The sequence below is a fragment of the Cynocephalus volans genome, chromosome 17 (assembly GCF_027409185.1).
Source record: "Cynocephalus volans isolate mCynVol1 chromosome 17, mCynVol1.pri, whole genome shotgun sequence".
Lineage (NCBI taxonomy): Eukaryota > Metazoa > Chordata > Mammalia > Dermoptera > Cynocephalidae > Cynocephalus > Cynocephalus volans.
In genome coordinates, this window is record NC_084476.1 from 9,727,046 (window position 1) to 9,741,927 (window position 14,882).

Below are 14,882 nucleotides of genomic sequence, written 5' to 3' on the forward strand. Positions count from 1 at the left end.
TGAGGGATTTGGAGAAAACAAAGCATGTAACATACTCCTGTAAAAACCCCAGTACCTGGTGCCTGATGAGTTCAAGACAAAGGGCTGCTGTGATGATAATCAAGACAATGATTTGGCAATTTAGATGAAGATGTAAACAGCCGATTTTTGAAGAATTTAAATAGTTTGGGCAATGAGTACAGCGTTCAGGTTCATTCGTTCTGAGATAAAGAGCCCAGCCCCCTTTCTCAGCAGTGTGGGCACTCTTGGTCTCTGGGCAGGACCCTGTCTGGTTGCAAAACACCTGACTCTTGATTGGATGCCTTCATTCATTTGTTCATTCCCTTTCTTTATTCAACAAATAGACTCCTGATCTTTAGCACTTGTTAAGCTGAGTGGCCTCATGTGTGTTGAGGGAGGCGTTAATCAGATGTGCACACAAATAGCAGAATTACAACCTGTGATTTGGTGTTGTGAAGGGAAGGTATGAAGAGCTACAAGAGCACGGGGAGGGGCCGGGAACAGGCTCTATCCATCATGATGGAAGGAGAGGTTACCTGGGGAGGGGGTGTAGGTGGGAGGCGGGAAGAGAGTGCAAAAACCCTGCACCAGGGAAAATCACCTCAAGTTTGACGAAGGCCAGAAAAGCTGCAGCTCAGAGAAAAGGAGAAGGCAGGTAACAGGAAGGCCAGAGAGACAGCCAGGCCAGACCACACAAACCTCTTACACCAGAGAAGGAGCATGCCTGTTATCCGATCAGCAGTAGGAACACAGGTTCCAAGTGGCATTTCAAAGATCCCCCCAGTCACATGAGAGGAAGGACGGGAGTGGGGTGACCCTGGAGTGACAATTGTAACTGTTACTATGTGCTAGGCATTGTCCTAAGGCTCCACGTAGATGATTATACTTAATCATCACGGCGGGCCTATATGGGAGGCACTTTTATTCTTCCCATCACATTGATGTGAAAATTGAGGTTCAATAACTCCTCCAGGTCACACAAAGCCCGTCTGGTAACCATTATGTAATAAACACGAGAATTAAAAATGCCTGTTCTCCTAGGAAGAGTCTGATGGTTCTACGGTGGTTACAGATAACCACCAAAACAGCTCTAAACGCTTATTAACAAATGACTAATCACTTTAGCAACCTCACCGGAGAGCGAACCAATCAGCAACTGCCTTACTCCATTAACCCCACCTCCACGGCCAGAGACAACCAATCCCTGAAGCTCTGGCTTGTAACTGCCCACCAATCCCTGAAGCTCCGGCTTCCCAAAACCCTATCAGGGTGACTGTCTCACAAGCCCCGCCCCCTGAGCGCGCCGTCTGCTCAGCTCCGTTGGCCTCCGGGTGTCGAATGGCCGCTCTCGCCCGCCCACTGTCAAGCGCAGCGTTAAGGCGCAGGTCCGCGGAAGCCTGAGGACACACCGGGCCGTCTGGCTCTTTGAGCGGCGGCTTCACTTTGGTTGAGAGGAGCGTGGCTGGACGGGAAGAGCGCGCTCTACTGGCAGCTCCAGGCGGAGTCCTGCCCTTCGCCAGAGCCACCCTCCTTCGGGGGCAACGGTGTCCCCATGTATTGGGGCGTTTCTCAGACGTTTTGGCTTCTGTGAGACACCAATAAGTTGGTCTTGTGGGAAGGCGCAGCTGGGAGGAGGGACAGTTCCAGGGGCAGCCGATTCAGCACCTTTACCCCATCCCTTGTCACCCTGGGTTGGCACGGCTGTCCTGAGGACATAAGATGCCTGCTCAGCTGCGAGCAGCCCAGGCAGACTGGGTTGTGTCCTGCAGAAGGCAAGGGGTCATCTCTCTTGTCCTTTCTGGGTCTCCTGTTCTCAGGAGGAGCCCCTTCCAGAAGCCCCTCTGTCTGAGGAATTGCCCGTGCTGGTGCCCCAACTAGTCAGTGGCGGGGGCATGAGATGAAAGGGACTGGCTCGAGGAAGCTGTGTTGGGGGAGGCGGCTCAGCTGAACAGCCCAAGGTTCTGCTAACACAAGAGAAGCGGATGGCTGCAGGGTGGGAAGCCCAGCGTGTGCCCACTTCAATGGTAATTGGAGTCTGCTATAATGGGTAAAGCACACACACAGCCCACCAACTTCGAATAAATTTGAAAAAGAAAAGATACATAAACTTTAAAAAAATAAAAATACACGTAAAACTAGAGGGCTGGCTGGTTAGCTCAGTTGGTTAGCCTTAGGTGACGGGTTCACATCCCTGTACTGGCCAGCATCCCTCCTCCACCAAAAAAAAAAAAAAAAAAAGAGCTAAATTAGAATAGTTTCCCTTCAGTGATGGGAAGGAATTATTTGCAACTACTCACTCAGCTCAGAGTATTCACTTGGATCAATGACTGGCGTAGCAGGTCAAGTCACTTTGTTTTGTTTTTACTCTATTTCTACAGAATTGGAACATTCTAATGAGTGTGAAATGGCAGCACATGTCAGAATTCTTGATATTCAATCCAAAATGGTCTCGACAGCTCTGAAATTTCTTACTGAGATAGACTCTGCTCTGTCACACAGTAGGTTAGATCACACACTCAAAAGCTAGAAGGTAGAATGTTTGATATGGGAGGTAGCTGCAAATTAAAACTTTGTATCAGTTACTTCTGCTATATAACAAACCTCCCCAAAATTTAGTGGCTTAAGACAACCATTTATTTAGCTCATGATTTGCTGGGGTGTTTTTCTGGTGCGGCCCAGGCTCGACTGATCTTAGCTGGGCTCACGTGTGCCTCTGCAGTCACCTGACAGGGGAGCTGGAAGCAAGCTGGTCACTCACATGTCTGGTGCAACTCGCTGTTGGCTGGGGCAATGAGGGGACCGCCTCCCATCACCAAACAGACTAGCCCAGCTTGCTCACGCGGCAGTCTCAGAGTCACAAGTGCATGACAGCAGAACCTGCTAGGCTTGTTGAGGTCTAGGCTTGGAAGTGGCACAAGCTCACTCTTGTCACACTGGTCAAAGCAAGTCACAAGTCAGCCCAGAGCAAATGGGAGGAGCAGCAAAGTACCGTGGCCACTTTTGCAATCTACCCCAGTCTTGGTCTACTCTTTGACAGCTTTCAGCTCTGGAAAGGGTTTCTTCAGTTTTTGTTCCAGGATTTGGTGTAGTTTTAAAACATGGCTTTGTGTATATGAATCCCCACGTTCTGATGATGTCCTGGGCTTTTCTTGTCCTAGATTGTGGACTGTGCACATGACACTTAAGTAGTTTTCTATGTATTTAAAGAAAAATGCACCAGGGTGGAGACCGTGCAGATGACTGTTACAGGAGAGTCTACAGTCAACTGTTTTGATAAACACAGTTGTGCAATCTGAGGGCCTCAATCCCTTCCTCTCCCATTCCTCTCCCCCACCAAAGAAAATATCCCTTTTAACTATTTCTTAGCTCAGTTTAGTGAATGGTTGCCAACTCATTCTTCACTGTAGATTCTGTAGACTCAACATCAGACATTCCTTTCTTCTTTCCAGAGGGCTCTTTCTCTTTTGACATGTTCAAATTTAGTGCTGGTTAAAAGGCAGGGCTGAATGATTGCCTTAGCCACAGAGGGGCTGAGCAGGAACTTTAGAAGAAAATCCTGATCTTTCTTTTTCCATTCCCAGACATCACCTCCTACCCTAGTGCCTCTTTCCTGCAGGGCAGGGACCCCTTGTGAAAGTGATAAGGGGGCGGGCTGGGCTGTGTGTCCAGGTTTCGCAGGGCTCAGGATTATTATGCTCCTGCTTGAATTGTGACGTGAATCTGGTGAAAATGTCAAGTACATGTGGAACTCTCCAATTCACTACCCCCTTTCCTCTTTCTGAGAGTCAGAGGAATAATATACATATATATATATTTTTTGGTCGCCCGCACCGCGCTCAGCCAGTGAGCGCACCGGCCATCCCTATATAGGATCCGAACCCGCGGCGGGAGCGCTATTGTGCTCCCAGCACCGCACTCTCCCGAGTGTGCCACGGGGTCGGCCCCGGAATAATATTTTTTAAAGGTATTTTATTTTGGATTTAAATAGCAAAACACAAGCTGCATTTTTGTTTATTATGCACAAGAAAGATAAATCTGTTTTTACAAAAAAAATCGAGAGTTGAAAACTCTGGGAAAATTTACGGAAATACACAAATGCTTCCCTCTGTAATGTGCAATATGCTTTGCAACTATAGATGATATTTTATGTTTAATTTGTAAATAAGAAATGTATTTAAATGGAACTTTTTGTAAAAGGACCAAATGTTCTTTTATAAATATACTATGGAATAGCTTGCTCTTTGAAATTATTTGGATTTTTATGAGTAATTTTTATTAAAAGATTCTTTTTTTATATGAAAAAATAAAAGCATGATATTTTGGCTCTGGAGTGATAAGGTCAGACCACTCAAGACCCTGAAGATAAATCACTTGAGCAAGTCTCTGTTGTGAAGAAATGTTTCAGCCTGTGTCCTTCATACTTCCATGTGGAAATGTCCAGTCTTAGTGCCTCACCCAGCATGCTGAGAAACTCTCACACCCAGGGGTTGCAACCTGACTGCGGGCACAACTTGTACTGTTCCCTTTAGCTCTGAATGAAGATCAGGAGGCAAACCATCCGCTGTCAACTGGTCTCTGGGAATATGTGGGCGAGGAGCCTGGCATTCAGGGCAGCCTCCTTCATTCATGTAGCAAGTCCCCTCCTCGCTGCTCAGAGAACTGGGGCTCTGTCAGCACTGGTTCCAGAGCCCTTGACTCACAAAGTAAGCATCAACTCACTGGAAAACCACTTCTAAGCATGGGAGTTTTAAAAAGATTTATTTTTATTCTTTTTTTTTTTTTTTTTTTTTTTTGCAGTTGGCTGGTACGGGGATCCAAAGCCTTGACCTTGGTATTATAACACCACCCTCTGAGTAACTTGGCCAGACCCTATTTTTATTCTTAATTGTGGTAAAATATGCATAATATAAAATGTATCATCTTAACCAGTTTTACGTGTCCAGTTCAATGGCATTAAGGACATTCACTCTGTTATGCAGCCATCAGCACCATCCATCTCCAGAACTCTTTTCATCTAGCAAAACTGAAACTCTGTCCCCATGAAACACTCACTCTCCCTTCCCCTGCCCCAGCCCCTGGCAGTCACCGTTCTACTTTCTGTCTCCATGAGTTTGACTATGCTAGGTATTTCGTAAAGTGGAATCATACAGTGTTTGTTTTTTTGTGAATGGCTTATTTCACTTAGTGTAATGTCCTCAGGGTTCATCCATGTCATAGCATGTGTCAGAATTTCCTTTCTTTTTAAGGCAGAATAATATTCCTTTAATATATATATTACATTTTGTTTATCCATTCGCCTGTTGATAGATACCTGGGTTGCTTCCACCTTCTGGCTATTGTGAATAACGCTGCTATGAATAAGTTGTACAAAGATCTCTTCAAGTCCCTTCTTTCAACTCTTGTGGGCACATATCCAGAAGTGGGATTACTGGATTACAAGGCAATTCTATGTTTAGTTTTTTGAGGAACTGCCACATTGTTCTCCCCAGCAGCTGCACCGTTTTACATTCCCACCAACAGTGCACAAGGGTTCTGATTTCTCCTCATCCTCGCCAACACTTGCTATTTTCTGTTTTTTTGATAGTAGCCATCGTAATGGGTATGAGGTAGTATCTCACTGTGGTTTAGATTTGCATTCCCCTAATGATTAGTGATGTTGAGCATGCTTTCATATGCTTATTGACTATTTGTATATCTTCTTTGGAGAAATATCTATTCAAGTCTTTGCCCATTTTTATTTTATTTTTTTAAAGATGATCGGTAAGGGGATCTTAACCCTTGACTTGGTGTTGTCAGCACCACACTCACCCAGTGAGCTAACCAGCCATCCCTATATGGGATCTGAACCCATAGCCTTGGTGTTAGCAGCACCGCACTCTCCTGAGTGAGCCATGGACCGGCCCTCTAGTCTTTGCCCATTTTAAAATCAGGTTGTTTTTTGTTGCTTGAATGGTAGGAGTGCTTTATATATTCTGGATATTAACCCCTTATCATATATACACTTTGCATATATTTTTTCCCATTCTGTGGGCTGCCTTCTGAGTCTATTGATTATGTCCTTTGATACACAAATTTTTTTTTTTTTTTTGGCAGCTGGCTGGAATGGGGATCCAAACCTGTGACCCTGGTGTTACCAGCACCACGCTCTCCCAAGTGAGCTAACCAGCCGGTCCAAAAGGTTTAAATTTCGAAGTAGAACAACTTATTTATTTTTTCTTGTTTTGCCTGTGCCTGTGGTGTCATCTGAACATATGATTTTAATGATACACAGATCAAGCATTATCTAAGCACTTCCCCTTCCCAAAGAGGCAGCCCTCCCACCAAGAGGGGACTTGAATTCTGCTCATCACTCTTTGGTCCAGTTGTAAAAGGAATCCTATGTGTTGACAACTGTCCTCCCAATGTTGTTTGCCACTGACACTTCCCCCAGTCAAGAGTGTCATTTGCTCAGGGGATGCTGGAGATCAACAGCAGCTGATTTTACAAGCCTCTTGGCAACAGTATGTCTGGTGCCACTTTTTACCTAAAGAGCATCGGCAGCCACTATCTTGATACTGGAATTTACCATTCCCATGCACGTTTTTAAACATTTACAACATATTTATCCAAAAGCAATATACAGTGCTTTTTATGAGGTTTTAAAACTTCCCATAAATGCATCATTCTGTAAGTACCCTTCCACACCTTGCTCTTTTCACACAACATGATTTAGCATTATAAGCTTTGGTCTGTTTCAAACCCCTGCCCCTGCAAGGATATTTATCACCAGTGGAGACTTTTTGGAGGAATGGCCCAAAGTTTCGTCTGTGCTGTGTAACACAGGAGAACCAGGACTTTGGCCAGGAGTGCAAAAGGCCATCATGCTCATTTGCTCTTAGGTGGCAGAGAGGGGGTGGAATGGAGAAACGTGACAGAAAGCTTTGGCCACAGGATGTCAGAAACAACCAGAGAGAGACTAGACAGCACTTCTACAGGCCTGGAGGGACAGATGACCCTGGGAAGGAGAAAACTGTTGGTTTTACTGTAATGTAAACTCAATTTAGGACAATTTAGGATTTAAAAATTCCAATCTTGGATCTCTTTCCAAGGAATTTTGGTTACTGGTGAAGTAGTTACTGATAGAAGACAGCAGATGGGAGTCTGTTGCTCCCTGGGGAGTAAGATTTGTGAATTACTGCATCTCTCTGAGCCTCAGCTTCCTCATCTGTAAAATGGGAGAGGACCCACCTAACAGGCAAGGTACATGAAGGGCCTGACATGGTCAACAAATAGTCATTGTCATCATTATCTCCTTACAAGGCAAGTCTCACCAGCCTATGGCAGGGTGGTGGTGGTGCAAATTCCACCAACTGGCCTTGAATCACCAGATTCCTCAGTGCTCTGAAGGAGATCAGGATTTGAACAAGAGAGCGAGTAGGGTCAAAAAAGTAGAAACAGAAGTTCTACCAAGAAAGGCCGGCCTGTGGCTCACTCGGGAGAGTGTGGTGCTGATAACACCAAGGCCACGGGTTCGGATCCCTATACAGGGATGGTCGGTTAGCTCACTTGGGAGAGCGTGGTGCTGACAACACCAAGTCAAGGGTTAAGATCCCCTTACCGGTCATCTTTAAAAAAAAAAAAAAAAAAAAAGAAGTTCTACCAAGAACCCCACCCCCCTCTGCCCAGCATTCCAGCAATTTTCCTTCATGACCTGAACCCTGACTTTAGGGTCTACTCACTGATGGGCCAGTCTGTTGGCAGCCTCCCCAGGTTGCTAACAGGCTTCCTTCAAGATCAATAGGCCGTGCACTAGCTTCCAATCTGGAAAAGTCATTACTTGCCTGGTCTGGCCAGTGTGGCAGCAGGAACACAGTAGGAGCAGTCTCACTGCTTCAGAAGTCTTGCTGCATGCCCCAAGTACACTGGCACCACATGCTTGAGGAGGGAGTGTCTGCAAAGACAGAACCCCGTGGTGACTGAGATAGAGAGGCATTCAGAGTCAGGAGAAACAGGGTAACTGATGGAAGAACTGCCTCACTTCTAGGCAATGCCCTGTTGCTGCCAGAGGCCCAAACAAGCTTCATGGATTGCCCCCAAATGTGAGAAAGCTATTGATCTAATGCAAGTTACAGTGACCTGGATCCAGAAGACTCAAGCTGAAGCTGGGGATGGCCAGCCTCCTCTGCAGTGGACCATTGCAGAAAGCTTTCTCCTTCTACTCTGCAAAGTAAAAGCAGACCGGCAGTCACCCTGGACACGGTGAATGGGCGCTGATTTCTTTATTTATTAGACTCGAGTGCTCTAGTACAGAATGGTACAGAGATGATACATGTTTGTGCTTCAATACTTTCAAACACTGAGATTCTGATAATTTTAAGGTAAACAAGTTTCAAGACAGACTAACCTTTTTAAAATATCCTCTTTGTAAATTATTTTAATATAAATAACAGAAAAGAAAACCAACGTGTTCAACAAACAAGGTCCTGAAGCATGAGCGTAGTTTGGTCAGAGGGAGGGAACAAAACAGGCAGTGACAGTAAGAAACAAACCAATGCAAGTACTTATAGTTCTGTCCTAAGGAAATAAGATATATTAAGGGGGAGAAGGGACACAGAGAGCAGAGACCTGAAAACTAGTCTGAGTGCAAAGGGCAGATTTCAAAGCCTTGAGAAGGGAACACCACAATGCATCTAGCGGGCAGGGCCGCGCGGAACTAGCATACACCACACGTTTGCAACGACGTCACGAGACACAGTAATATACACACAATCTGTGGGGGTTAAAGGGCGGCGGGGGGGCTGGGCAAGGGACATTTTTGTGACTTCCACTGTCATTATATTTCATGACAACAGCAGCAGAACAAATGGTGTGCTCACCACTGGAGAGCAAGAACTGCTGAGTCCTGCGGATGGTGGGGCACCCTTCCTGCACTTGCTGCTTTAATTTTTGCTTTACAGCTAAGTTTTTACAGCTGAATTTTTACACAGAGAACAAATTGTTCATTTTCTCTTACAAGCACAATGACATATAACCTCATAATACACAAAATAAAGAATTAGGAAGTATCTTAAACTGAGGATAATCTAGCAAAAGTTGTTTGCTGGGGGAGTACAGAGTCTGTATGGATCCAATGGGCTATTCTTCAGGCCAAGTGCCCTTCTCTACAGCAGAGGGCCCCTTGACCAGAGCCTCCAGAACCCATCTGTTCCAACCCACTGCTGGCCCTTGAACTCTCCCTAGGGTGACCCGACTAAAGAGAATGAGCTGTTGGGGTGATGGAGGGGAAGGAAGGGCTCTGGTCAGTAAGATCACGCCGGACTGCTTCTCCCAGGCGGGGCTTTGCTCTCCACTTGTCCATGACTGGGTGCCATGACTGAGGAGAAGGATTTCCCTCAGGATCCCAGCACTGTGGGCACCAGCCAGGGAAGCAGCAGTGACAGGCTGTGGATAGGATGCTAGTCTGGCTTTACACGGATACTGCTAGCCCCACCCACAGCCACCCCACTGGGGCATGAGCCACTGGGAAATGCACAGAGGCCTGCTCCTCCTCAGACCTCAGGAGACATCCCCTGATTGTCACTTCCTGGCTTATCTAGACGAGGGCTGGCCCCAAGGGGTAGGAGCTGGAGTGAAGGCAACAGATTAATCCTCAGTGTGAAATACTCCAAGAACACAGACATCTCTATGATTCCCTACAAGAACAACCCAAAACAAGTTTTTAAAAACACCCAAACTTCTGCCTTTCCATACTCAAGCCATTTGCACACGTTGCATAGGGTTATGTACAAGGTCACAGAATCATACATAAGGGGTAGAAGGCGTCCATTCATTCCAAACAGTTCAAAGACTTCTGCAGCATGATGCTTGCACATGAGCTTCTTCTTTTAGTTTACATATAGAAGATACTTTTTAAAAAACACAATGCATTATTTTCTTTTGTCTCAAACAAGAAGAGGGCATCACTAAGCACGAGAACACAGTGGCGACAGTGCCGGCCAGGGCGTGCAGAGCTGGGGAGGCGACGGACGGAAAGTCGGCAAAGTAACCATGTGCCTGGCGGCGCAGGAGCTGCAGAGCACTGTGGGAAGAAGGGTTGTGTGTGGAGGGGCAGCTTATTTTTTTAACTGCTTATTTCTTCATCTGTTTTATTCAGTTTCTTCAGTGTGTCCAGCAGTTTCTGGGGGGTGAGAATGTGCGTGGATCCTGGGGGAGGCAGAGGAGACAGTGAGCTTGCTAGTTGTAGTTTCGAGCACTCTTCCCTCCCTGTGCTTCTCGATTCCCAGATCTGTACCTGCCCCCCGCCCCCACCCTGTCCTGGGTCTAGTGGAAGCAGGGAGGGGATCAGGGATTGGAGCTCTATCACAATAGGCCTGGGGGACATTTAGGGACTGTGAATAAACAAAACACATCCTCTGGCTCAGACAGGGTCCCAGGCTATACCAAGGAATGAGCCACTTCTCCATCCAGGATCAGAGCCATCTGCCAGGTGATGGGCACCTGCAGTTCTAAGTCTCCTTGGGCTCAAGGGGAAGCCAGGGAGAGAAATTCCAAACAGCATGACAGGGGAAAAAGTAGAGAATGGGGCAGGAGTTGGTAGGGGGGCAGTGTGTGGAAAGAATGGTGCCTGGTAGTGCCTGGCAGAGGAAGTTGGTGGCAAAGGCCCCTGGGGGAATCCACAGACCCCTTGGAGCCACCCAATTGGGTGGCACCTCCATGGTGGGTGGGACCTCAGGTGTGAAAGGGGAAGGGATGGGGGACCTGAGGCCTTACCTTGCAGAGACCGCACATTGTAAGAGATTAGAAATGCTTGCAAAAATTTAAGCTAATGGAATTAGATATAATTCTAAGGCAAAAATAAAAAAAGAGAAAAGAAAAAGAAATGAAGGCCTTTTTCATAAGGAGAGAGATCTAATAAGTGCAGTAAACAAAGATGCATGGACCATGTGGTTTGGACATGGACTTGATCAAACAGAACAGAAGTGACTGGGGTGGGGTGTGAGCATGAGGCCCCCACACATGCAGCAGTGGGCTTCAAAGAAAGATCCTGGTGGAAGAAGAACTGAACAAAAGAGATCCGTACTTGAAAATGTGCCTCCCTGGAGAGGTGGGCAAGGAAAGGGGCCTTCATGGGAGTCAGGAGCAGAAACCTCTGGATGCCAGATTTCTACCCCAAGGGCAGGCAAAAGGCGGCTTTGGCTGGCTGGTTGGGTGTGACTCCAATACCAGGGTCCCTATGCCTTTGACCACTACTTGCTCAGCTGAGCTAAGACTGCTAGAACTGTGGGCCTTTCTGCTCAATCCAGACCAGCAGAAACCATGTAAAGTACTATCTAGTGTGAGGGGCTTCTTCGTTCATCCCATTCTCTCCAGTTCAAGCCCCAGCCACCCACTTGCTGCTCTGAGTGAGCCACCAGTCCTCGGCTCCTTCCCAGGGACGCCGGCCTGATGCCCTGAGCATGCAGCTGGCAGCGGCCTGTACTCTGAGGCTGACTCTCCATCCTGCAGACCTGAGGCTCCTTAAGCAAACATGATGCAGGTTTCAGGAGTAGGTCCTGGGCATATTTACAGCACCTCTTTCCCCAGCAGTGCACTCATTGCTGTGACCTTACCAATCTTCCTACTAGCGCTGAAAGAGGTCAATGGCTGCCACACAAATGATGAAAAAGGACAAAATGTTACAAGGTTTGCCCCAAATTCTGAAGAGTGAGCCATTGTCAGAATGAGAGCCTTCCACATGTCACCCTGATGCAGACTGTATGTCTAGACACTGAAAGACAGCCTCTGCACATAGAATGTGGGGCTACCTTGTGAGCTTCCTAGTTAAAGGCAACAACCATAAGCGCAATGCCAGAGAACATAGTCCCTAACCTACCTCTCCTTTTCTATCCAACTGAGTCCAGGAAACAAGAAGCCAGACTTGACTGAGAGACAAAATCTAAACGGGTTCCTCCGAGCAGATGCCTGTCCCAAAGTACTCCCTACCATTGCTTACATGCAAATTTGGGATTTGGGAGAAGCCAGGAAGAGGCTAGGGAATCTGTGCTCTAGAATTTTCTGATGTTAATTGATCACTGACCATCTGGTGTTCCAGTCTTGACTGAAGAAGAAAAATTCCAGGGCCAAGTATTGGAGACAGTCAGTGAGATCTAAAAGATTCTCAGCAACAGGCACGTTCCTGGGCCTCAACTTACCTGGCCTCTTAAAAGGGACCAGACTGGTCGGTATTTATATAAATCACCTGAAATCCAGTTCTTGACACTCAATAATCTGTTTTGTTTTAATAACATTGGTCAAGATTTTTACCACCATGAACACTGCAAATTGAGCCAGATGAATCTGTACTCCACATTTTGCAAATGTTCTCACTGGGAACCCACAGATGGCTGACCATGTTGGCCTTCCAGACGAGAGCATCAAGGGAATTGTACTGCTCTGAGTGTCCCTTTTATTCCACAAAACTGGAAGATTATTCAATGTGAACAGTAGTCACCAAAGACTAAGCTGAGGCCTAGCCAAATGGCTGTTTATATGTTTTCAAAGTTGTAGACTAGACACAGCAAGCTCCTTCTATCTACACTGACAGAATGGAAAAATCAAAAGACTTCTCACAGACTTGCTGGTCTAGTCATTCCTGAATTTGGCTGAAACAGCCTCCTGATTCAGAACATCCAGGGCAGTGCCAGACAACGTGTACGTTTGAAAGCAACCCAGGTGCATTTGATGATCAGCCAGGTTTGGGAAACAGGGAACTGGCCCACCCCCCTGATCCCACAGATGGTAAAAATGAAGGCCAGAGCAGTAGATGCTTGCTCAGGGCAGGGTGGTGGCACGGCCAGGACCAGAAGCCATGGCTCTGGTCTCTCCGTGACCTCCTAGGACGGGAGGGGACGTGCAAGTGAGTGCTTAAATAGCAGCTGGGCAGTAGGTTGGCTCTGAACTCACATTCTAATCTTAGTGTCTCAATGAAAAATCAAACTTACCTGACCCCAATCTGGAATAAAGCAAAATATTTCATATTAAAACAAGAACTTTCTCCCAAGTGGTACCTGTAATACAATAGGTCTAATCCAGCCTTTCAGTTCTCTTTCACTTGCTCTGACAGCCTCCTGGAGATTTCTTAATAATAGGTACTTTTAACATAAACCAACCAGAGCACAGAGCTAAAAATCTAATCAAAAAATTTCATTTCTGGGCTGGCCCATGGCTCACTTGGGAGAGCGTGGTGCTGACAACACCAAGTCAAGTGTTAAGATCCCCTTACTGGTCATCTTTAAAAAAAAAAAAAAAAAAAGATTTCATTTCTTAGAAAATTTGGAGGGGCAATTAGCGGGGATTAAGATGAGACGTGGTGGTTAACCCAGACCTCTGGGGAGCTGGCCTCGGCTACCGGAGAGAGAGGGGCTGGGAGGACATGGTAAGGCCTTTCACCCATGCACAACACCTGCTGGGAACACTCTCATTCACTGCTGCCCAGGAAAACTCTTAAAAGATAAGTTGCCACAATACCAATATTTAGGAGAAAGCTCAGGCTCTCTAACATTCCGCGTTGTTCTGTGCTTTTGTTCCCTAGATGATCAGAACAGAAGGGGCACGTCAGATTTTCATCTGCTTTCTGACCTCAATGGCATTAGGGCTCTGTGCCTCTCTTCTTAACTGAACTCTCTAAAATCCAACACTGCCCAGAAAATTATTTCGGAAGCCAAAAACATACAACCAGAGTCTATCTGCTCTGTGTTCTGCTGGCAGCTGAGACCCTTTCTGCTAATCCAATATAAAACAAAGGAAAATATTCTGCATAGGAGAGGCTTCTTTTAAAGCTGGAAATCCCAAACTTAACCCTAGCAGGAGCCCTTGGGGTTCAGGTTTGTGGTTATTTCAGATCCTGCAAGTGGTCTGCTGTTGCTGCGGTCTCGACTGAACACTTTAGAAATCTTAAAATACATCTTTCAGCAAATGCCATCCACCTACCTTCCATGTGCAAACAGAACCAGATGTCTCAGATTTACAGCCTATCAAGGTGCTTCTAAGGAATGACTTTTTTTAAAACTGCTTTTATTTATGACTTTTTAACTTCTTTCTAGGGGAAGTCAAGCCCAGGCGGATGGGAGCTGCAGCCCATGGCCAACCCCACCTACACTTCCCTGGCTCCTGACTGCTGGCTGTTCCTTAGCTCACTGCTACCTGGAGCCGCTGTCTCTCTGCCAAGGAGAGGATGGAAGAGGAGACAGCCTACCTTTCAGATGGAGCACCATTTTCTTTCTATAATCAAGCACACTTCTGATGTTATCTAGCCCAGGTCCTGATGGGCAGTTCCCCTGAGGATCACCAGAACCTGAGAATATGGGTAGAATTGCATGGTTCGAGGCACGAATCTGAATTACTGAATTTACAGACTGTCAGGGCTCAAAGGAGTGCTGGGGCACTGTGATCCAGCCTCCCTATGATCATCTGCTGTGGCCCAGAGAGTGGGGGTAACCTCTCGCAGTCACAGTCAACGGGAGCTTGCAGAGAAGCTGGGGCTGGAGTCCAGGTCTCTCTCCGCTGCACACAGGTGACTCACACTCTGTGACTCACTGGGCCACATCTCAGCTCAGGGTGAAAGGGGCGTTTTTAGGGTCCATTGTCAAGGCAAAGTCAGGTACACAAAATGTGGCCTCATCACAGAATTTATAACAGAGCTCAGGAGTGACTACTGCTACGATGGAGTGTTCCAGCATCAGTTTGCCATTTAAACACATCATAAGAGGTTCCCAGCATATACGAAGGATGGAAAGAGAGAGGAAGGAACAAGGACAATTTTGAAGACAAAAATGTGGATAGTCTATCCACAGACAACAGGTTCTGGAAACAGGGTTGGTGGGGGAGAGAAGACAACTCTTTAGAACTGTACAGCATATCAAGAA

General features: G+C 46.6%; 1 protein-coding gene across 1 annotated transcript in view; it reads right to left on the bottom strand.

Annotated features, from left to right (window-relative positions):
* Positions 1-8,290: 8,290 nt before the first annotated feature.
* The window catches only part of STXBP1 (syntaxin binding protein 1), a 34,604-nt gene continuing 28,012 nt past the window's right edge, over positions 8,291-14,882 (bottom strand). The window contains exon 18 of the mRNA XM_063081803.1: positions 8,291-10,182. Within this exon, the coding sequence (XP_062937873.1) occupies positions 10,100-10,182 (83 nt within the window). The 3' untranslated portion in view covers positions 8,291-10,099. The remainder of the gene's footprint in view (positions 10,183-14,882) is intronic.